At 45.1% G+C, this 23,549-nt stretch overlaps 1 protein-coding gene across 1 annotated transcript in view; it reads right to left on the bottom strand.

Moving 5' to 3' along the window:
* The window catches only part of EIF3H (eukaryotic translation initiation factor 3 subunit H), a 217,611-nt gene that overhangs the window by 139,220 nt on the left and 54,842 nt on the right, over nucleotides 1-23,549 (bottom strand). Inside the window, exon 2 of the mRNA XM_033934865.1 lies at nucleotides 19,206-19,362. Within this exon, the coding sequence (XP_033790756.1) occupies nucleotides 19,206-19,362 (157 nt within the window). The remainder of the gene's footprint in view (nucleotides 1-19,205; nucleotides 19,363-23,549) is intronic.

Here is a 23,549-nt window from a genome sequence, read left to right as displayed (position 1 = left end):
AAACCATTTCTCCAGGCTGAAGATCCCTAACTGCTTTAACCTTTTGTCATAGAAAAGTCGTCCCATCCCTTTTATCATTTTCATCATCCTTTCCTAACTTTTTAAATTCTGCTATATCTTTTTTTGAGACATGGTGAACAGAACTGCACACAGTATTTGAGGTACAGCCCACACCATGAAGTGATACAAGGGCATTATAACATTCTTGATCTTTCCTAAAATTCTATTTACTTTCTTAGCCGCCACTGCACACTGAGTCGAGGGTTTCAACATATCCTCAACAATGACACCTAGATCCTTTTCCTCGGTGTTAACTCCTAACATGGAACCCTACATCATTTAGCTATATAGTCTGGGTTCCTCTTTCCCACATGCATCACTTTGCACTTGCTTACATTAAACGTCAGCTGCCATCTTGACACCCAGTCTCCCTAGGTCCTCTTGCAATTTAACAACTTTGAACATTTTTTTTTTTAGCATCAGCACACAGATATGATCCCTCCAAAATCTTTGCTATACAAAATCTTTGCTATGCTCAAGGATCTAACGTATGAAGAAAGACTAAAAAAATTGCAGCTGTACTCACTTGAGGAACGAAGAGAGAGAGGAGACATGATTGAAACGTTTAAGTACATCATGGGTCGCATTGAGTCGGAAGATGATATCTTCTGTCTCGTGGGACCCTCGACCACCAGAGGGCATCCACTGAAAATCAGGGGAGGGAAGTTTCATAGCGATTCCAGAAAGTACTTCTTCACCGAAAGAGTGGTGAATCAGTGGAATAGACTCTCACTGCAGGTGATTGAGGCCAGCAACGTGACGGATTTTAAGAGAAAATGGGATGCTCTCGTGGGATCTTTGAGGGAGTAAATTCAGAGGGGCGGATACTTGGCAGGGGCAGACTCGATGGGCTATGGCCCTTTTCTGCCACCATTTTCTATGTTTCTATGTTTACATATCAGTATCACACTCTCTTGTGCACCGGTTTCTCAGTGATCCTTTAACTTCCCAAGCAAGTCAACTAAAGGACAGATACAGGAGAGGGAAAAAAACTATATTAACCATTGTTCTGCAAAGACCTAACTTATATTTCAAAACAGAAGTAAACAAGTCTTTTTTAATTAACATTTTGCAAGGGAATTAGATTCAGAATGTAAAATGTTTCCACACCACACACTATTTTTAAAGGGAACAAGAGTATAATGAAAAATGCAGCAGGATGAAATGAACCCACACAGCTGTATGCTATTAAGACTAGACCATAGGTTCTCAACCTAGTCCTCTGAAAACATCCAGCCGGTTGGGTTTCATGATATCTACAATGAATACCAGGGCTGTGGAGTCGGTAGATAAATGTTCCGACTCCGACTCCTCAATTTTTTGTACTTCAGACTCCGACTCCAGGTACCCGAAATTTCCTCCAACTCCGACTCCACAGCACTGGTTAATTTTCAGATCAAGTTGAGAGAAATGAGCATTTTCGACACCACCTTCTTTTTGCTTTTAATCAAGGTTCTAAGGCCGCAGAAACTGCTCGCAACATTTGTGCTGTGTATATAGTGGGTGCTATAGCTGAAAGAATCGCTCGTGATTGGTATGCCAAGTTAAAAAATGGAGTCGGTAGATAAATGTTCCGACTCCGACTCCTCAGTTTTTTGTACTTCTGACTCCGACTCCAGGTACCCAAAATTTCCTCCGACTCCGACTCCACGGCCCTGATAGCACAGTTACTTACCGTAACAGGTGTTATCCAGGGACAGCAGGCAGATATTCTTGACTGATGGGTGACGGCACCGACGGAGCCCCGGCACTCTAAGAACTTGGAAAGTTCTAGCAGGCCGCACCGCGCACGCGCGAGTGCCTTCCCGCCCGACAGAGGCGCGCGGTCCCCAGTTAGGATAAGCCAGCTAAGAAGCCAACCCGGGGAGGTGGGTGGGACGCAAGAATATCTGCCTGCTGTCCCTGGATAACACCTGTTACGGTAAGTAACTGTGCTTTATCCCAGGACAAGCAGGCAGCATATTCTTGACTGATGGGTGACCTCTAAGCTAACAAAAAGAGGGATGGAGGGAAGGTTGGCCATTAGGAAAACAAATTTTGCAAAACAGATTGGCCGAAGTGTCCATCCCGTCTGGAGAATGCATCCAGACAATAGTGAGATGTAAAAGTGTGAACTGAGGACCATGTAGCAGCCTTGCAGATTTCCTCAATAGGCGTGGAATGGAGGAAAGCCACAGATGCTGCCATAGCTCTAACTTTATGGGCCTTGACAGAACCTTCCAGTGACAGTCCGGACTGAGCATAACAAAATGAAATGCACGCTGCAAGCCAATTTGACAATGTACGTTTAGTAACAGGACGTCCTAATTTATTCGGATCAAAGGACAGAAAGAGTTGGGGAGATGATCTGTGGGGCTTAGTACGGTCTAAATAGTAAGCTAGAGCCCGCTTATAGTCCAATGTATGCAGAGCCTGTTCTCCAGAATGCGAGTGAGGTTTCGGAAAGAAGACAGGCAGAACAATGGATTGGTTGAGATGGAATTCAGAGACAACCTTAGGGAGAAACTTTGGATGTGTACGCAGAACCACCTTGTCATGATGGAAGACTGTAAAAGGTGGATCTGCAACTAGTGCATGTAGCTCACTGACTCTCCTGGCAGAGGTAAGAGCAATAAGGAAAAGTACCTTCCAAGTGAGAAACTTGAAAGAAGCGGTAGCCAAAGGTTCAAATGGAGGCTTCATTAAGGCGGAAAGAACTACATTGAGATCCCAGATAACAGGAGGGGCTTTAAGAGGTGGTTTCACATTAAAAAGACCCCGCATGAACCTGGAGACCAAGGGATGAGCTGAGAGGAGTTTTCCATGGACTGGCTCATGAAAAGCAGCAATAGCACTGAGGTGGACTCTGATTGAAGTAGACTTGAGGCCAGAGTCAGACAAAGAAAGAAGATAATCCAACAAGGTCTCCACTGCAAGGGAAGTGGGATCATGATGATGAAGAAGACACCAGGAAGAAAACCGTGTCCACTTCTGATGGTAACATTGCAGAGTGGCCGGTTTCCTGGAGGCATCCAGAATGGAACGAACGGGCTGAGACAAAAGAGTATCATGAGAAGTCAGCCCGAGAGAAACCAAGCTGTCAGGTGCAGAGACTGAAGGTTAGGATGCAGAAGGGTCTCCTGATGTTGCGTAAGCAGCGAAGGAAACAATGGAAGAAGAAAAGGTTCCCTGGAACTGAGTTGAAGTAGAAGGGAGAACCAATGTTGCCTGGGCCACCGTGGAGCAATCAGAATCATGGTGGCTCGTTCCCTCTTGAGCTTGAACAAGGTTCTTAACATGAGAGGTAGAGGAGGGAAAGCGTACAGGAACAGATTGGACCAATCGAGGAAAAATGCATCCGCTGCCAGACGGTGAGGAGAGTAGAGTCTGGAGCAGAATAGGGGCAGCTGGTGATTGTGAGGAGCTGCAAAGAGGTCTATCTGAGGAGTGCCCCACTGAGCGAAGATGGACTGCAGAGTTAAAGGATCGAGTGTCCACTTGTGAGGCTGGAGAATTCTGCTGAGCTTGTCCGCCAAGGAATTCTGTTCTCCCTGAATGTAGATAGCTTTCAGGAATAGATGGTGATCTGTGGCCCAAGCCCAAATCTTCTGGGCTTCTTGGCACAAGAGGCGAGAACCTGTCCCACCCTGCTTGTTGATGTAGTACATCGCAACTTGATTGTCTGTGCACAGCAGGAGGACTTGAGGAAAGAGAAGATGTTGGAAGGCCTTGAGGGCATAAAACATTGCTCTGAGTTCCAGGAAATTGATGTGATGCTTCATTTCCTGAGCTGTCCAAAGTCCTTGAGTTTGGAACTCGTTCAAATGAGCCCCCCAGGCATAAGGGGAGGCGTCGGTGGTGATGACAAGTTGATGAGGAGGTAGATGGAACAGAAAACCTCTGGAGAGATTTGAGGATATCAACCACCATTGTAGAGACTGACGAAGAGATGATGTTACAGATATGTGACGTGAGCAAGGATCCATCGCTTGGGACCACTGGGTAGCTAGGGTCCATTGAGGAGTGTGCAGGTGAAGACGTGCAAGTGGTGTGACATGAACCCATGTGGTGTGACATGAGGCCATGTGACCCAAGAGTATCATCATTTGCTTGGCAGAGATGGAACATTGTGGAAGCACCTGCTGACATAGAGATTGAAGCGTTTAAAGACGATTGGACGGTAGGAATGCTCTCATGAGGACTGTGTCCAAGACTGCTCCAATGAATTGAAGTCTCTGCGTGGGGATGAGATGAGATTTGGGTAGATTGATCTCGAACCCCAGCAAACGAAGAAATAGGATGGTCTGGTTGGTGGCCTGAAGTACTGTTTGAGATGAATTGGCCTTTATCAACCAATCGTCCAGGTAAGGAAACACCTGAAGGTGGTGGGAACGCAGAAAAGCAGCCACCACAATCAGACATTTAGTGAACACTCTTGGAGAGGAGGCAAGACCAAAGGGTAGTACCTTGTACTGGTAATGACAACGATTGATCATGAAGCGTAGGTACTGTCTGGAGGCCAGATTGATCGGTATGTGAGTGTATGCTTCTTTGAGATCGAGGGAACATAGCCAGTCGCCTTGATTGAGAAGAGGGTAAAGAGTGGCTAAAGAGAGCATTCTGAATTTCTCTTTGACTAAGCATTTGTTGAGATTGCGAAGATCTAGGATGGGTCTGAGATCTCCTGTTTTTTTGGGGACTAGGAAATAACGGGAGTAGAATACCTGCCCCTTTTGATCTAGAGGAACTTCCTCTATGGCGTTCAGAAGGAGGAGGGATTGAACCTCTTGAAGAAGGAGTGAAACCTGAGGAGTGTTCGAAGCAGACTCTCTTGGCAGACTTTGGGCAGGAAGTGTCTGAAAGTTGAGAGAGTAGCCGTGGCGGATGATGTTGAGGACCCACTGATCCGAGGTGATGGTTTCCCAATGGCTTATGAAAAGAGTAAGGCGTCCTCCTATGGGCTGCGGAAGGAGGGCAGCAGGATGGAGACTGGCTATGTCCTGGAGAACCAAGTCAAAAGGGTTGAGTGGATTTTTGTGAAGGGGGAGGTTTCACTTGTTGTTGCTGCTGTGCCGGTCTAGCAGCTTGTCTCTGTTGTTGCCTCTGACGCCTGGGTTGTTGTGGGGCCTGTGGTAAAGGACGAGCCACATATCTACGCTGGTAGGCCGACTGCTGGCGAAAAGGCCTGGTAGGTGGGGTCTTCTTTTTGGTTTTGAGAAGAGTATCCCACCTGGTCTCATGAGCTGAGAGCTTTTGTGTAGTGGAGTCCATGGATTCTCCAAACAGCTCATCCCCTAGGCAAGGTGCATTAGCCAGTCGATCCTGATGATTGACATCAAGTTCTGAAACTCTGAGCCAGGCCAGGCGACGCATGGCCACCGACATAGCCGTGGCCCGAGAGGTCAGCTCAAAGGTGTCATAGATCGATCTGACCATGAACTTACGGAGTTGTAAGAGCGATGAAGAAGTTTGGCGAAAAGCAGATCTTTTACGGTCAGGGAGGTATTTTTCAAAAGATGACAAATTCTGAATGAGATGCTTTAGGTAGAACGAAAAATGAAAAGCATAGTTCCCAGATCTATTAGCTAGCATCGCATTCTGGTATAACCGCTTGCCAAACTTATCCATGGCCTTACCTTCTCTGCCAGGAGGGACAGAGGCGTATACACTAGCCCCCGTGGATTTTTTTAAAGTAGATTCCACTAGTAAAGACTCATGGGGGAGTTGCGGTTTGTCAAAGCCAGGAATAGGTATGACCTTATACAAGGAGTCCAGTTTGCGAGGAGCTCCTGGAATGGTCAAAGGTGTCTCTAGATTTTTATAGAAAGTCTCTCGCAAAATATCATGGAGAGGCAATTTCAAGAATTCCCTTGGAGGCTCATCAAAGTCCAGTGCATCGAGAAATGCCTTGGATTTTTTGGACTCAGCCTCCAAGGGAATAGAGAGAGAGTCGCACATTTCTTTGAGAAAAGAGGTAAAAGAAGATTCATCAGGCTTAGAGGACGGATCTAATACAGAAGGGTCCTCGTCCCCTGACGAACACTCTCCCTCAGAGAGAAGCGGCTCCTCTGAATCACCCCACAGATCAGGGTCCCTCACCTGAAAACTACGGTCCCGAGACTCCGGTGTGGAGGGTTCTAGGTGTCGTGTTTTGTGAGTCGACTTACCAGACCTCTGTAAAACGGTACCGGGAGATGTTATCGGGCGTGCCGGTGCCGAAGTTTGCACCGCCTGGTGTAAAGACCTCAGTTCCGGCGCAAAAACTGGCATGGATACCGAGGAAACTGTTTGTACCGGTACCGACAAAGTGGATGCCGATAAAAGAGGCTGCTCCACTGCCGGTACCGGTAGCTCAGACCGGACCGGGACTGGAAGGCTCGGTGTCAGAAGAGCAGGCAGGAGCTGCTGCAATTGCTCTTTAAGCTGAACTTGCAGGACGGCGGCAATTCGCTCGTCCAGCGAAGGCACCGGTACCGCTTTTCTCTTCTGCGGTACCTTTGGTGCCGCTCTACACTCCGAAGAGGAACCCGAGGTCGAAGGGCTAACCTCAATCGGAGCGGAGCGCTTCCGTGGGCGCCTCAAGGTCGGCAGGATTGGGCTCGCTGCCACTGAGACCGGAGGGCGCTCCAGCGGGGAAGGCTTCTTAGCCGGCTTACCTGAGGAATGCGACGCCGGTGCGGTATCGCGCGGTGTCGATGAAGTAGGTGCCGACTGCATCAGGGCCAAAGTCGGAGTCGGTGCCGCCGAATCCGACATCTCGGTACCAAACAATAACCACTGTTGAATTTGGCGGTTTTTAAGAGTTCTCTTTTTCAGAGTGGCACAGCGGGTGCATGTGGACGTCTGATGGTCAGGACCGAGGCACTGTAAGCACCAGTTGTGTGGGTCGGTGAGAGAAATCGCGCACCGCTGGCACTTCTTAAAACCGGGTTGGGGGGGCATGAACGTAAAAACGGCTTCTGCCAAATCGAAGGCCGAGGCCTCGATGGTGGCAGCAGGCCCCGCCGGGGCGAACCCGAAAAAATGAGAAAAAAAGAAAAGAAAATTCTTCTCTTTTTTTTTTTAAAAGAAAATAAGTAAAGAAGGGAATAAAATACCGAAAAAGTTTACGCGAGCGGGAAGGCGTTAAAGAAAAAATTTTCAACAGCCGTTGAAAGTGCGTCTTCTTAGCTCCGCGGAAACTAAGAAACTGGGGACCGCGCGCCTCTGTCGGGCGGGAAGGCATTCGCGCGTGCGCGGTGCGGCCTGCTAGAACTTTCCAAGTTCTTAGAGTGCAATCACTCTAAAATTGTCCATACCGGGGCTCCGTCGGTGCCGTCACCCATCAGTCAAGAATATGCTGCCTGCTTGTCCTGGGATAAGAATACGTATGCCATAAAAAGTATGGGCACTACCTCTACTGTGTGCAAATCTATCTCATGCACATTCAGTGTGGGTAACCTGAAAACCCAACTGGCTGGGTGTATCCTGAGGGCCGGGCTGAGAACCCCAGGACAAGACTATTTAAATATCTCCTTTATTAGGAATGTCTTATAAGGGCTACCTGTTCCACCTTGAACAGAAATCAAGTTTAAAAAAAAACAAAAAACCCAAACCCCATTATCTTCAAGGTGTGCCTGAAAGCTGCTGATCCCTCTGTACACCATTTTTGGGATCAGAGAACAGATACTCTTTGAAAACTTGCTTCAATACAACTAAGTCTGCTGCAAAGTAAAATGAATCACTGGCTGCAAAACAAAGTAAACTATTGAAGCTGTATTTAATTTTATTGCACTTTATAATGTATTTTAGGAATCTAGTTGTACAGAACAGTATCTCAACGTTATCAGATAAAAACTGGGGTTTTTTTTTTCTCTCACTAACCTTTTTTCCACATGTCCTGGATTTCATGCTTTGGAAAACAAATTAACTTCTATTCCAATACACTGTGCAACATTGCCCCCTGGTGGAAAACTTTACATTTTTCAAATTTTCTTTGCTACAATTTTGGGCTTAATAAAATAGCCCCCCCCCCCCACCTTCAAAAAAAATCAAACAACCACAGTGATTCTCTTATCTAACTCCAAAGTTACACAATCTTTTGCATAAGAGACTCTACAAAATTAACATTTAGGGAGTCTATGGCATTAATAACATTTTTGGGAGAAATGAAGAAAAACAATAAAAAGGCCCTTCATCGTCTGATATAAATCAAAGAACTATATAGAAAACTAATTTTGTGTGGTTTCCCACAACATAAAACATCCTCTGGTTAAAAGAAATGGTTTCTGTATGCTTGGAAGTCATTTTTGCCTCCCATCTACCTCTCAAGTGTCTGTGCATATCTAACATAAGAACATAAGAACTGCCATCTCCGGATCAGACCTTCGGTCCATCAAGTCTGGCGATCTGCACACGTGGAGGCCCAGCCAGGTGTACACCTGGCGTAATTCTAGTCACCCATATCCCTCTATGCCTCTTGTAAGGAGATGTGCATCTAGTTTGCTTTTGAATCCTAGAACGGTGGATTCCGCAACAACCCTCTCCGGGAGAGCATTCCAGGCATCCACCACCCGCTGCGCGAAGCAGAACTTCCTGATTATCTGTCCTGGACTTGTGCCCCCTCAGCTTCAGTCCATATCCTCTTGTCCGTGTCACATTGGACATTGTAAATAATTTTTTTTCCTGCTCTATTTTGTCGATTCCTTTCAGTATTTTGAAGGTCTCGATCATATCCCCTCGCAGTCTCCTTTTCTCAAGGGAGAACAATCCCAGTCTCTTAAGTCGTTCCTTGTATTCCAAGTTCTCTATACCTTTTATTAGCTTTGTTGCTCGTCTCTGTACCCTCTCCAGCAGATTTATGTCCTTTTTTAAGTTGGGAGACCAATATTGGACACAGTATTCCAAGTGTGGTCTGACCATTGCTCTGTAAAGCGGCATTATAACTTTCTCCGATCTACTCATGATTCCTTTCTTTATCATGCCTAACATTTTATTCACTTTCTTTGCTGCTGCCGCAAATTGTGCCGACGGTTTCAGGGTCCTATCTATCAGTACACCCAGGTCCTTTTCTTGTTCGCTCTTACCCAGAGTTGCATCTGACATTCTATAATCGTGTTCCTTGTTCTTTCTGCCCAAATGCATTACTTTGCACTTTTCCACATTAAACTGCCATTTCTCTGCCCATTTCTCTAACTGACACAAGTCACTCTGGAATTCCTCACTATCCTTCTGCGATCTGATTGCCCGGCATAGCTTTGTGTCGTCTGCAAACTTGATGATCTCACTGGATGTTCCTTCTTCTAGGTCACTGATAAAAATATTAAATAAGATGGGCCCAAGTACCGAGCCCTGGGATACACCGCTAGTCACTTTATCCCAGTCTGAGAGTTTCCCATTTATGCCCACTCTCTGTTTTCTGTTTTCCAGCCATTTGCCTTAGTATATCTCCCTTATTCCATGGCTTTGTAGTTTCCTGAGAAGTCTTTCATGTGGAACCTTGTCGAATGCTTTCTGGAAGTCCACCGGTTTTCCACTATCAATTTGTTTGTTCACGGTCTCAAAAAATTGAAGTAAATTCGTCCCAAACACGATTTCCCTTTCCTGAAGCCATGTTGACTGGCTCTCATCAGGTTGTGTGTATCCAAGCGCCGGACTATGCTATCTTTAATCAGTGCTTCAACCATCTTTCCAGAGACAGAAGTAAGACTCACAGGTCTGTAGTTGCCCAGTTCTCCTCTTGATCCTTTTTTGAAAATTGGCGTGACGTTCACTATCTTCCAGTCGTCCGGTATCTGTCCAGTTCTAATTGACAGGTTTTCAAGTTTTTGCAATAGTTCTCCGATTTCAATCTTCAATTCTTTTAAGACTCTCTGGTGAATTACATCTGGTCCAGGGGATTTGTCACTTTTAAGTTTGTCGATCTGGTAGTATATCTGGTCTAAATCTACTTCTACTGTGGTGAGGCTGTCCTCTATTACTCCTTTGAAAACATTCATTGCTTCTGGTATTGCTGCGTGTCTTCCTTTGTAAAGACAGACGCAAAGAAGAAATTTAGTCTGTTTGCGATTTGTTTGTCTTCCTTGATGTACCCTTTTCTTCCCTGGTCATCCAGCGGTCCCACTGCCTCTTTTGCGGGGTTTTTCCCTTTTACGTATCTAAAGAAGGGCTTGAAATTTTTGGCCTCTTGTGCTATTTTCTTCTCATAGTCCTTTTTGGCATCCCTCACCGCCTTGTGACATTTCTTCTGATCATCTTTGTGTTTGTTCCAAGCTTCGGTTGTTTTCGTGCGTTTCCATTTTTAAAAAGAGTCTTTCTTTTCTTTTATGGCTTCCTTCACCTCTCCAGTAAGCCATGCCGGTTCTCCCTTGCCTTTAGTTGTTCTTTTTTTGGAAATTCACAGAATGTAGAAATTTTGTGCTTCCGTGATAGTATTTTTCAGTAGGAACCATGCCTGATCTACCGTTTTAACTTTGTCTATCTTTTTGTTGAGCCATTGTTTCACCTTGGCTCTCATTCTATCGTATCTTCTCTTTTTAAAGTTTACGGTCGTGGTTAAGGTTTTGGTACGTTTCCCTTTCCCGATGTCAAGTTTAAAGTTGATCATGTTGTGATCGCTCGTCCCCAGCGGGACCGTGACTTCTACTTCTTTCGTCAGTCCCGTAATGCCATTTAGGACCAAGTCCAAGGTGGCGTTTCCTGTCGTCAGCTCTCCCACCATTTGTTCCAGGAAGCAGTCCCCTAGCACTTCCAAGAACTTGTGCTACCCAAATGATGATAGAAATGATAAAAGTGTACTTCAGTTTTTCAATGAATATAATTCACACAGCTAACCACAGTAAACCTTGCCATGCATTGTTTTCTTTTAATTCCAATATTTAGTAGCATTATTTTTTCTGATTCAATCCTAAAATGCACTTTTGTTACTCTATTTCTACTGCCCGAGTCTAACCCTAGCCCAAAGCAATATTAGGTTGTGTATTTGGTTTATAAAGCTCACTCTATAATTTAAAAATATTTTCTTGAAAGCTAAAATGAATTATATTAATACACAACCATTTGAAACCTTTCACTTAACTCTTTCATAGTTTTAGTCTGTATCTCGTTTTCTATGGCCAATTAGTTTCTGCATTAATCTGAGACTAGTATCAATCATTTTATAAGAATCACAAACAATCAAATTCTTCTGTGGCTAGTATAAACTGCCTTAATTAGTATAGCCATCTGTCATAGTACTAAAATATATTAACAGTTACAATAGGCCCAAACTTATTCACTAGAGAAAATGAACTCTTCTTTCCATTGCTCAGATAGAAAGCACAAAGACCAAAAGGACATTTCTAATATGTAGTGAAAGAAATCAAATATGGCAAAAATCAATAACATAGCTGCCTGGTACTTTAATGTGAACAGAAAATGGAAACTAGAACAAATCCACCTATGGGGACAAACACAACAAAATCTACAGCACTTAGTCAACAATCATTCAGTCAAATTATTAGCCAATTTACAATGGTTTGTACGAATGAACCTTTTAGAGCAGTGTATCTCAAACTGTGTGCCTAGTGTACGTCCTGAGATTCCACTGAGGAGGAAGAGAGGCACCTGCCAGGTGATTTCCCTATGCGGTACAGCACCAGAACTGCCCGATTCGCCAAAGGCCTGCATGTTTCCCCCTTCTCTCTAGCGTCCTTCGGCTTCCCCCCTGCCCTCCCGGTCTCACCTTTAAAGCTAATTACAGCAGCCTGCAGAGGATCGCCAGTAGGTAAAATTATTTTATTTTCAATATAGTGATTGAAATGTGTCAGTTTTGAGAATTTATATCTACTCTTTATATTGTATGCATATGGAAAAAAAAATGCATTACAATTAGTAAAGGGGATGGATCTGGGGCAGAGCTTGGGTGGGCCTAGGGAGGTCTGTGGTTGGGGTACTCAGTTGATATTTGTTAGACGTAGGGGGTACTTAGCTTGAAGTAGTTGAGAAACACTGCTGTAGGCAATCAGCTGGCGCCAGTGCCTATCCTTCTCTCTAGCTTTCTTCCCAACTGGCACCCCCTACTGGCATCTCAAGGCCCATCTTGAGGGCCTCTGCACATGCACGGACATCGACGTAATGTCGTCACACATATGCGTGATGTCATCACGGCAACATCCGCACACTTCTGGATGCCTCAAGCCATGGCCACTACCTTTAGTGTGCCCCGGCTCAAGAAAGTTTGAGAGACACTGTTTTAGAGACTGGCCTAGGACACAGCCACATGGCAAAACATGAATTCATGTCAGCATTAAATGTCTCCTGCACTGAGGTAAGAAGGATAGAAACTAATTGCTGCACAGAGCAGAGTTATTCACAGCTGATTCAAAGTGCAGCTGTGCATTTGACGTGATAAAGAATTGAGATAAGGGTCCCAATAGTTAGGAAATGTTTTCTCCGTTTGTAGGTGCCCTTGGCATCCTGGGCCTCCATTCCCAATATCTCATGGATAGCCAGTCTCCAACCCCAATAAGAGGGAGGTCCCTCTGAGGTCCACTATTTCAGAATCGATTTCAAGCCCAAGATACATAATTTCTGGACCTATAATCTAGAGCCCTGCACCCGAACTCCATAGGAGCTCAGCAACCTCAAAAACACCACCTCCAGAGTAGAGGTCTGCATGGGTTATCAGGAATTTATTTTATTTATTTATTTATATAATTTTCTATACTGTTCTCCCAGGAGAGCTCAGAATGGTTTACATGAGTTTATTCAGGTACTCAAGCATTTTCCCTGTCTGACCCGGCGGGCTCACAATCTATCTAATGTACCTGGGTCAATTGGGGGGGGGGGGAATTAAGTGACTTGCCCAGGGTCACAAGGAGCAGTGTGGGTTTGAACCCACAACCCCAGGGTGCTGAAGCTGTAGCTTTAACCACTGCGTCACACTCTCCCAGCGAGGATCCCCCCTAGGTCAACGGGACTCCCACGGGGACCCCTCCCAGGCCCACAGGACTCCCACGGGGACCACTCCAAGGCTGACGGGATCCCACAGGGATGGAACCAGGGTTCCTATCCCGAGGCCTACCTAATTTCCGGTCCGGGTCCGGTGCCAAGCTGAGCTCCCGAGTCACGACGAATCAGAAGCAACAGTCTCTGTCACGTTGGCAGTGAACTCAGCACGTAGGTACACAGACTCTGTGTGCCTACATGCTGAGCTCCATGCCTATGTGATAGAGACTGTTGCCGTTTCGTGGGGAGGTGTCACGTGCAGGCTAGAGCGGGCGGATAGAGTCCTCCTCCTCCTCGGGACAAACTCGAAATGAACTAACTTCACCGGTCACGCACAGTGTGCAGGGCCCAGTTCTGCTGCATGAGCCACGATCTGTGGCTCAGAGATAAGTGGGGATCGGTGGACACCGAGGGCTGCTGAGCTGAAGCTGCAAAAACCCAGCGAGGAGCTGCGACCCGGGATCTTGGATGGCAGCAAGCAAGGATGAAAACTGCTCTGCCGCTACCAGAATGATCCAGCTTTCTCAAGCCCTGTGAGTTTAGATGGTCTGCTCTGTCTACCAAAACTTACCATTTCTTTCCCTCACTCTGACTCTCTTATTCCACTTCTTCTTATTTCCTAGTCTGTCACTAATTAAGAACATAAGAAGTTGCCTCCGCTGAGGCAGACCAGAGGTCCAGCTCGCCGAGCGGTCCGCTCCCGCGGCGGCCCATCAGGCCCATTGCCTGAGCAGTGGTCCCTGACTAGCTCTATAATCTATCTCTACTCCTATCCCTATAACCTACCTCTACTCCTATCCCTGTAACCTACCTCTACTCCTATCCCTATAACCTACCTCTACTCCTATCCCTATAACCTACCTCTACACCTATCTATACCCCTCAATCCCTTTGTCCTCTAGGAACCTATCCAAACCTTCTTTGAAGCCCTGTAATGTGCTTCTGTCTACCACAGCCTCTGGAAGCACATTCCATGTATCCACCACCCTCTGGGTGAAAAAGAAATTCCTAGCGTTTGTTCTAAACCTGTCCCCTTTCAATTTTTCTGAGTGTCCCCTTGTGCTTGTGGCTCCCCTTAATTTGAAAAATCTGTCCCCGTCTACTTTCTCTATGCCTTTCAGGATCTTGAAGGTTTCTACCGTGTTTCCCCGATGATAAGGCAGGGCCATCAAATAAGACAGACCCCCCTTTTTAAAAAAAATTGTAAAATAAGGCACCCCCCCCGCAAATAAGCCACCCCCCCCCCCCGCAAATAAGCCACCCACCGATACCTGCGCTTACCCGAATCGGGTGGTACGGTGGGTGACTCCGTGTGGTCCCTCCGTCTACCGCGGGGGTCGGCAACCCGCGGCTCCAGAGCCGCATGTGGCTCTTTTCCACCTTGTCACGCAGGAATGCAACTTACAAGTCCGGCGTCGCGGCGGGAAATAGCCATGCTGAGAAGTGAGCTCAGCACTACACAGATGAAAGCCTTGCTTGCTGATTGGTCCGGCGGCCGTGCCGCCGGACCAATCAGCAAGCAAGGCTTTCATCTGTGTAGTGCTGAGCTCACTTCTCAGCATGGCTATTTCCCGCCGCGACGCCGGACTTGTAAGATGCACGCCTGAAAAAGAAATCATCCTGGCCGGGGTCGGTGTCATGCTCCGGAGATCTACAGCCTTCCTATCTCCCTCTCCCTTCTACCTGCTTCCGGCCACATCCCCTGCTCCGCGGCTCTCTTCGGCAACTCAGCATCAGCGATCGACACAAGCTTCTGACGTCGGGGCCTACCCTCTGCGAGTCCCGCTTGTTTCAACTTCCTTTTTCCACAAAGGCGGGACTCGTAGAGGGAAGGCCTCGATGTCGGTAGCTTGTCTTGATCACCGCTGCTGACGAGTTGCTGAAGAGAGCCGCGGAGCAGGGGGGTGTTGCCAGGTGCAGGTAGGAGGGAGAGGGCCAGATGCAGGACTCGTGGGTGAGGGAGGAGAAGAGAGAGGGGAGGGAAACAAAAGGAAATATTTCATACTGGGCTGGGCCGGAGTGGAGGGAGGGTGGAAAGACATTGAAAGGGTAAATAAGGCATCCCCCCGAAAATAAGCCCTAGAGCATATTTTGGCCTTCCAAAAAAAATAAGACAGTGTCTTACCATCGGGGAAACACGGTATCATGTCTCCCCTAAGTCTCCGCTTCTCCAGGGAGAACAGTCCTAACTGTTTCAATCTGTCAGTATATGAGATATTTTCCATACCCTTTATCAGCTTAGTTGCTCTTCTCTGGACTCCCTCAAGTACTGCCATGTCCTTCTTGAGGTACGGCGACCAGTGCTGGACACAGTATTCCAGATGCGGCCGCACCATTGCACGATACAGTGGCAGGATGACTTCCTTCGTCCTGGTCGTGATACCCTTTTTAATGATACCCAACATTTTGTTTGCTTTCCTTGAGGCTGTGGCGCACTACGCCGACGCCTTCAGTGTTGTGTCTACCATCACTCCCAGGTCTCTTTCAAGGTTACTTACCCCTAGTAGTGATCCCCCAATTTTGTAAGTGAACATCGGGTTCTTTTTCCCCACATGCATGACCTTGCATTTCCCTATGTTGAAGCTCATTTGCCACTTTTTGGCCCACTCTTTCAGTGTCGTTAGATCCTTTTGGAGATCTTCGCAATCTTCCATGGTTTTAACCCTGCTGTATAGTTTGGTGTCATCCGCAAATTTAATGACCTCACATTTTGTTTCCACCTCTAGGTCGTTTATGTAGATATTGAACAGGAGCGGTCCCAGCACCGACCCCTGCGGAACTCCGCTCGTGACCCATTTCCAGTCTGAGTAATGTCCCTTTATTCCAACCCTCTGCTTCCTGTCCACCAGCCAGTTTTTGATCCATCAGTGGACCTTCCCTTGCACCCCGTGGTTCCATATCTTCTTAAGCAGTCTTTCGTGTGGTACCTTGTCGAAGGCTTTTTGGAAGTCAAGGTAAATGATGTCTATAGATTCCCCTTTATCCACCTGGCTGTTTACCCCCTCAAAGAAGTACAATAAGTTTGTAAGGCATGACCTATCCTTGCAGAAGCCATGCTGATTCGACTCTAGCTGTCCATTGTTTTCAATGTGTTCACAGATGCTGTCCTTAACCAGCGCTTCCATTATCTTTCTCTCCAATAATTCAGCATTTCCCCCTCTCTCTATGCTCCCCTTCTATCCAGCATTTGTCCTTTCTCTCCAGCATCTTCCCTCTCTTCCATTTCCATCCAGCATCTGCCCTCTCTCTTTCTCCTTTCCATCCAACATCTGCCCCTCCCCCTCTTTCCATCTGTCTCCTCTTTCTCCTTTCTGCCCCCCTGTCACCACATCCATCATCCACCCTTATCTCTCCCCCTTCCATTCAGCATCTGTCCATCTTTCTCTCCCCCTTTCAGCCCAGCATCTGCTTCATTTCTCTTTCTCTCCCTTTTATTCAGTGTGTGCCCCATGTTTCTCTTTCCTCTCTTCCATCCGCATCCTCCCCTTCTCCTCCTTTCCTTTCAACGTCTTCCTCCCCTCTCCTTTCTTTACATCCATCAGCTGTCTTTCTCTCTCCCCAGGCATTCCAGCTTGTCTGTTATCTTTCCCCTTTCATCCAGTGTGTCTAATCCCTCCCCCTTTCTATCTAAAGTCTGTCTCCTCTCACCTCCTACATCCAGTATCTACCCCCTTCCACCTGACACCTCAGCCGCTGCCAGACCGACGCGAAGCCTTCCCTCCAACGTCAGCTCTGACTTTGGGGGAAGACTTCCGGGTCGGCTACATATGACGTGCTACAGGCTGCCTCCAACCCCTGCTGTTACCTGGACGTGAATGAAGGGGTGGGAAGGAGTGCATTTTTGGACACAGAAGGCATGAACTGGGGAGAGAGGAAGGGAGGGAAAGAGATGCTGAGGTGGGGGAGGGAATAGAAAGGGAGAATTGGGCATGGGTGTGTCAGTGAGCAGGAAAGAGAGATAGTTGTGTACACACAGGGAAGAAGAAAGAGGAGAATTTTTGGACATAGGGAGGGAGTGAGGTACAGATGATAGGGAAAAGAAAAATGAGAGTGAGAAATGTGGTGGAAAGGGAACAGTGGGACAGACTGAAAGGGATGCAAGAGGGAGGAATGTTGGACATAGTGGTGAAGGGAATGGAGGAAGAGATGTGGCATGGTGCTGGAGAGGGGTGATAGAACAGAAGGAGAAATGTTGAGCATGGGGCTGGTGGGCAGGGGCGAAAAAGGGATAAATGCAGGACCATGATAGGAGGAACCAATGGATAGCAACAGAAGATTTTACAGAAGATGGTAAAGCGGAAAAAAGAAACTGGGACCAACTTGATGGAAAAATAAGTTTCCAGAAACAAAGGTAAAAAACGGAATTTATTGACTAAAATATGTTAGCTTTGGGAAATGTATATAGCAGATGTCTTTGTATTGTGTTCAAAAGAAAAGGAAATGCATTTCTAAACTAAACTAAACCAAACCTTAAGTTTATATACCGCATATCTCCACGGATGTGGAGCTCGGCACGGTTTACAAGAACTTAAAATATAGGAAGAGAAGGAAAAAAAAGGTTTACATGAACTTATATATAGAAAAGAAGAGTAAGGGGGGATAGAATTACATTTTAGTGAAAAGCCAGGTTTTCAGTTGCTTGTGGAATAATTGGAGGGAGCCCAGGTTCCGCAGCGGGGTAGTAAGGTCGTTCCAAAGACCTGTGATTCTGAAGAGAAGGGATTTTCCCAGTTTTTATTTCTGGTTTTATTTCTACAGTGTTGAAGTACTTGATGACTTCAACACTGATGATCCCCAAGCACCACCAGCAGAGGATCTCCTCTGGAGACGGCCAGAACTCCCCTCCACCAAGCGCAGCAGTCGCTGGCAGCATCCATGAGCCACTGAGGTGCCAGCATCTGTGACTTGGACGCTACTGCTGCCTGCCAAGCTTGGCAAAAGGGACCCCCAGCCAACTGCAGAGGAAGTCCTCAGCTGACAGCATGAGGGTCCTCATCAGCTGAGTATTTATATTTTATATTTACATTAGAGGCTCTGGTAGAAACCCATTTACAAAGTATGTATTCTTCTCAATTAATATTTCCAAATTAAAGTGTCTGCTTATTTGTAAATGGGTCTCTACCAGAGCCTTTAATTCAGTAATAAATGAAGTAACTACTTCTGAAGTTTATACAGGGACGGGCGGGGACGGGTTTGATTCCAGCGGGGACGGGTTTAACTCCTAGCGGGGACAGACGGGGACGGGTTTGATTTCTGTCCCCACGCAACTCTCTACTCCGGAGACAAAGCCAGGGTTTGTCCCAAGATTCGTCTGATGTAAGCTCCAGCACGCTTCCAAAAAGATTGAAACGCGGGACAACGCCAACATTTTGAGAGTGGTTCGGGTATTGGGGGAGGGGGATAAATAAGAGTTGGGGTTCCAGTTGTATTTATCTAAAAGATGAAGACTATATTGTCATGACCTTCATAGCACCATGTTGCTCTTTCTGAATTGTTCTTGTGTATTGCCTTGGTCTTCACTTTTGTAATGTATGGTTTATCATCAACAAAATTGTTTGAAAATAAATGTCTCCTGCTACCAACTTCTGCTTATAAAAGATAAGTTATTTTATTATATCAAAAAAGGAATAAAAAAATGCTTAATATCGAAGATTGAAAGAATGAATAACTGAATTGATGACAAATACAAATGTATCTAACTGCTGAATATGCAGAATGGATTAGATATTGAAATATTCTGATGGATCCAACACAAATTATATCACACTGCTGGTTAAGTATAAGAGTGGAAACTTTTAGTGAGGACTATTCCTAAAGAAAGCATATTGCTGAGCTCTATATCAGCTTTAAAACCTTAAACTCAGTAGGAGGAAGAGGAGGAAGAAGAAGTGGTCCAGTGGTTAGAGCAATGGACTGTGAACCAGGAGAAACCAGGGTTCTAATTCCACTTCTGCCAGTGAACTCTCTTGCAATCTTGAATAAGTCACTATCTCCTACTGCCATAGGTACTTAGAATATGAGCTCTTTAGGGATAGAGACTATTGTATCATTGTAAACAAAAAGCAATACATCCAAATAAGAGTTAGGAGGTGCTATTTTTGAAATGTATAAATCTGGATTCTAGCAAAAGGATATGCACATATTTATCTAACAATGCAATTCAGGAAACAGGTCTGTTCTGAATAGAAAGCATGAATTACCTTCATCAAAGTCAGCATCATCTTCTGTGTGTTGAGGGAATGGAAAGCAATTAGTGATTTCAAGTCTGTCATCTACCACAAGTCCTAGTAATACGCCCTGGACAACCTCACTCCCATGTCCTTCCTCCTGGTAATGCTTGATGATCTTTAGCACAACCTACAAGAAAGAAAAATGAGCAGATTAAATTATTATATGTCTTCAATATGAGCAATTTGTAATTCAGATCTTCCATGCTAAATAAATGCTATTTTTTTAAAATTGTGGACTTGTTTTATATTTTGGCTATTTTTATTTTGATGTTTAATATTATTATTTTATATTATTTCAATATGTGTTTATTTCATAAATTTGTCTATAAATCTGCCTAACAGTATATAGGCAAACTAGAAGTTATTTTAAACAAATACCTCTAAAAACAGATATAAAAAATTGCAAGTCTGGCAAAAAGAGGGCGGGGGAGAGGAAAGCATATGCCTAGGAGAAAAAAAAATTAATTTGTGCCTCAAAATAATGAGGCAGCTTTTCCTTGAAAACTAATTATGATATATAAGCTGCAGCTACTGTCCCTAATACTTTGTTGAGAAAACATATCAGAATAAAGCATATGTAAATTTTGAATAAATTTTTCAGGATCAAATTCAGTTGCTATTTGTTAGTCACATCTGAACAGACACTTTAAAACTAGTTACAATAAAAAAATAAAAAGTTTGGAATTATATTTTGTTTGTTTCGCCATCATTGCTATTTTCTTGCTGTTCGGTTCCCCAGGAGGGGCATCCAGGCAATTAAGGTGATCTGCTGGCCTAGTGGATGGAAACCTTTTTTAAGATTTTCAGTACCATTCAAGAGCAAGCAGGTGCTGCCCCTTCTATCCACCACTGGTTTCTTTCTCCCCGAGTCCATCATTTGATAATCCAGGACTTCAACCACAGTTATTAAATAACAACAGTTTAAATAAGAATGAGCTAGTGAAGAGGTGTTAGACAAAAAAGAAAGTTTCCATGAAATCTCAAGTATGTTATTCTATACCTCAAATCACCACAAAACAGGTTTGCATTTAGGGGCAATTAAAAAAGGTGAAGTTTAGTCATACATGCTAATTTCTTTTTCTTGAGTCTGGTTAGATGGAATAAGGAGAAATTATGCCCTTCCTGAAAATTTTCTTTTCTTTAATCAGTGAAACCGTTCTGCGCACAAAAGACCGAGATCTACAGTGCCATCACTGTATAAGCTCTGGAACCCCCTGGAAGAATCCAGTATGCTTCTACCAAAGCAGAAGTCCCTTCTTATGTAATGCATCTGTGTCCCATCAACCACTGCAACCACAATGAGAAGGAGGCGAGCAAGACACTGCATAGTAGCACTCGCCACCCTACACTAACTAGGGAAATGTCAAACAGGCAACAAATCAAAGAACTATTTTGTTGGGGTTTTTTTGAGCAACTGAGAGAATACAGAGCACACCCAGAACTTTGGGCTGAGGTCTTCCAAAGGCAGGATTGCAGAACAGTTTTGCTGACTGAAAAAAAGAAAATTATCAGGTAAGACATAATTTGTCCTTTCTTAGCCTCAGCTCACTGTTCTGCACAAATGGGGTTTACCAAAACAGTTCTAGTGGGTGGTGGAAGACAAAGCCTCCCAAATGATAGCTCTACCAAAATCCAACTAGGCTCTGGCAAGCATGCCCAATCTGTAATGCCTAGCAAAGGAGTAAACCCACTACCCTGCATATCTCCTCACAGGAGATCGCCCAGTTCTCTGTTCAAGACACAGCCTGAACCCTGGTAGAGTGGCCTTCAATTCCTAAGGAACTTGCCTACCTCTATTAATACAAGCAGACTCAACAGCTACCTTAATCCACCTCACAATGGAAGCCTTTGAAGCTGCCTGGCCCTTTCAAGGGCCTTGGAAAATGGACAAAAAGGTGATAAAAAAAGACAAAAATAATTTGTCACCTTCAGATACCGAAGAAGAACCCTCCAAACATTGAGCTTGTGAAATTTCCAATCAGTGACCCTCAAAACCTCCATCACAAATAAAAGCAAACAAATCTCCTGATTCACATGGAAAGGAGAAACCACTTTCAGCAAAAGAGGAACTGTCTGCAAGAATATAGAATCCTCTGAAAAAGACAAATAAGCGTTACAACTGGAGAGAGCCTGTATCTCCGAAATCCTGTGAGCAGAAGTGACCATTACGAAAAACACCACTTTAAGGGTGAGATACCTGAGGAAGGCTAATCACAAGGGCTCAAATGGGAACATGCAAGGAGCTACCGTCAGCGACTTTGTGCAGAGAAACAACTGCAGTGAGGAGGAGGGAGCTGGCCAGAAGGTAAACACCCGGGGACGGAAAATGAACAAAACGCCACATCACCCTCAAGCTGGCTGCCTGCGACCCACGAGTTGGACACCCCTGATGTAGTGTAAGGCGCACAGTCACCACAGGCTACATAAAACAGCCAGGCGGACCAGATTCAGCCTGCGGGTCTTGTGTTGACACATGTGATGTACACCCATATCCTTGGATCTCGGACAGGTACCATCCGTGTAGACGCCGCTGTATTGAAGAAAAATCTACTACTGTAAAAAAAAACCACTGCATTAAGGCTCAATGATCATTGATGCTATGATGCAAGAAGACCTGGAGAAGGTACTGTTGTTTGATATGCTACACTTAGCATGGATCGGTATCGATGTAGATTGATGCATGAAAAGGAGGCACCAACACTATATATCATCAAGTGATATCAAAAGTGCCACAGTCATCGAAGCGCAGATGTCAGAGAAGGCGATGCCCTCTAAAATGACCAACTGTATCAATGTTCATTGATGACGAGGAGGCACCATGACCATATAACTTTAAGTAGTATCGACAGTTCCACAGGCGTCAAAGCGCGAGTGCCTAAAAAGGCAATGAGCTTCAGAAATGACAACCTGAATTGCCCAGAAAGCCATGCATCAAATGGACTCAATGCTTAATTGGCAGGAGAGGAGAGAAAGAGGGAAGAGGATATTCTCTTTATCAGAGGAGACAAGTAGAAGACATATCTTTGGGTAAGTATACATTATTTTGCTCTGAGCTTTGATAGGTTTGGGGAGAAAAGCTCAATTGTAGGTTCCCTTCTATAGATAGTTTAGATCTTAAAAAAGCAAACTTTACTTAGCTAGTCTCCACAGGATAATAGCCTTTTTATAGTTCTACAGTTTTGTAAGCTTGAACCTTCTGCTAGAGATAGCTTCTGGCAGGCAGAGCAGGGTCTGGCTTATTCTCCAGTAATAAATAAATAAATAAATAAAAGTACATTTTAGAACTCGTTGACGTAATAATAGAGTAGACAACCTTTTCCAATAGATTTAAAAGTGAAGTGTTTTACCAGAGGCAGAACCTAAATTGAAACAGAAGATTTAAAGTTAGGAGCAGTGCTCAAACTTTCTGTTTAAAACAAACAAAGTCAGTTTCTGCTGCTGACCTGCATTAGGTGTTAGTTTCTGTGAGCTTCAAAGGGTCTGGGACAGAAATCAAGCTCATCCCCATCGGAAATGAAACTTGTCCCTGCTGGAATCAAATCCATTCTCGCCTGTCCCTGCAAAGAATTGAATCAGTCCCTGCCCATCCCTATAAAAACTTCAGTAGTTATTTCATTTAATTATGCTACTAAATTAAAGGCTCTGGTAGAGTAAAGACACTTATTAATTTGGAAATATTAATTTGCAAGAATAAATACTTTGTAAATGGGTCTCTTCCAGAGCCTCTAAAGCAGGGGTGTCAAAGTCCCTCCTCAAGGGCCGCAATCCAGTCAGGTTTTCAAGATTTCCTTAAATGAATATGCATGAGATCCATTAGCATACAATGAAAGCAGTGCATGCAATTAGATCTCATGCATATTCATTGGGGAAATCTTGAAAACCCGACTGGATTGCGGCCCTCGAGGAGGGACTTTGACATTCTCGCTCTAAAGTAAATATAAAATACTAGTCTTTAAGCCTGCTAGAGTAGATGTCTGTCTGTCTGGTTTTATTTTTTTTCTTTGTCTCTCTCTCCTTGCACGCTGCCTGTCTGTCTGTCATTTTTTCTGTCTGTGTCTCTCCCTATGTCCTTAGTGCCCTCAGTGCATCCTTTCTATGTTCTTAGTGCCCTCAGTGCCTCCTTCCCATGTCCTTAGTACCCCTTCCTACATCCTTAGTACCCCTAGTGCCTCCTTCCCATGTTCATCCTTAGTGCCCCCAGTACCTCTGTACTGTGTCCTTAGTGGCCCAGTGCCAGCGTACTGTGTCCTTAATGCCCCCAGTCCTCCTTCCTATGTCTTTAGTACCCCCAGTGCCTCCTTCCCGTGTACTTAG

This window comes from Geotrypetes seraphini, chromosome 2 (assembly GCF_902459505.1).
Source record: "Geotrypetes seraphini chromosome 2, aGeoSer1.1, whole genome shotgun sequence".
NCBI lineage: Eukaryota > Metazoa > Chordata > Amphibia > Gymnophiona > Dermophiidae > Geotrypetes > Geotrypetes seraphini.
Note: the sequence above shows the minus strand (reverse complement) of the source record. Positions and strands in the feature narration are given on the sequence as shown.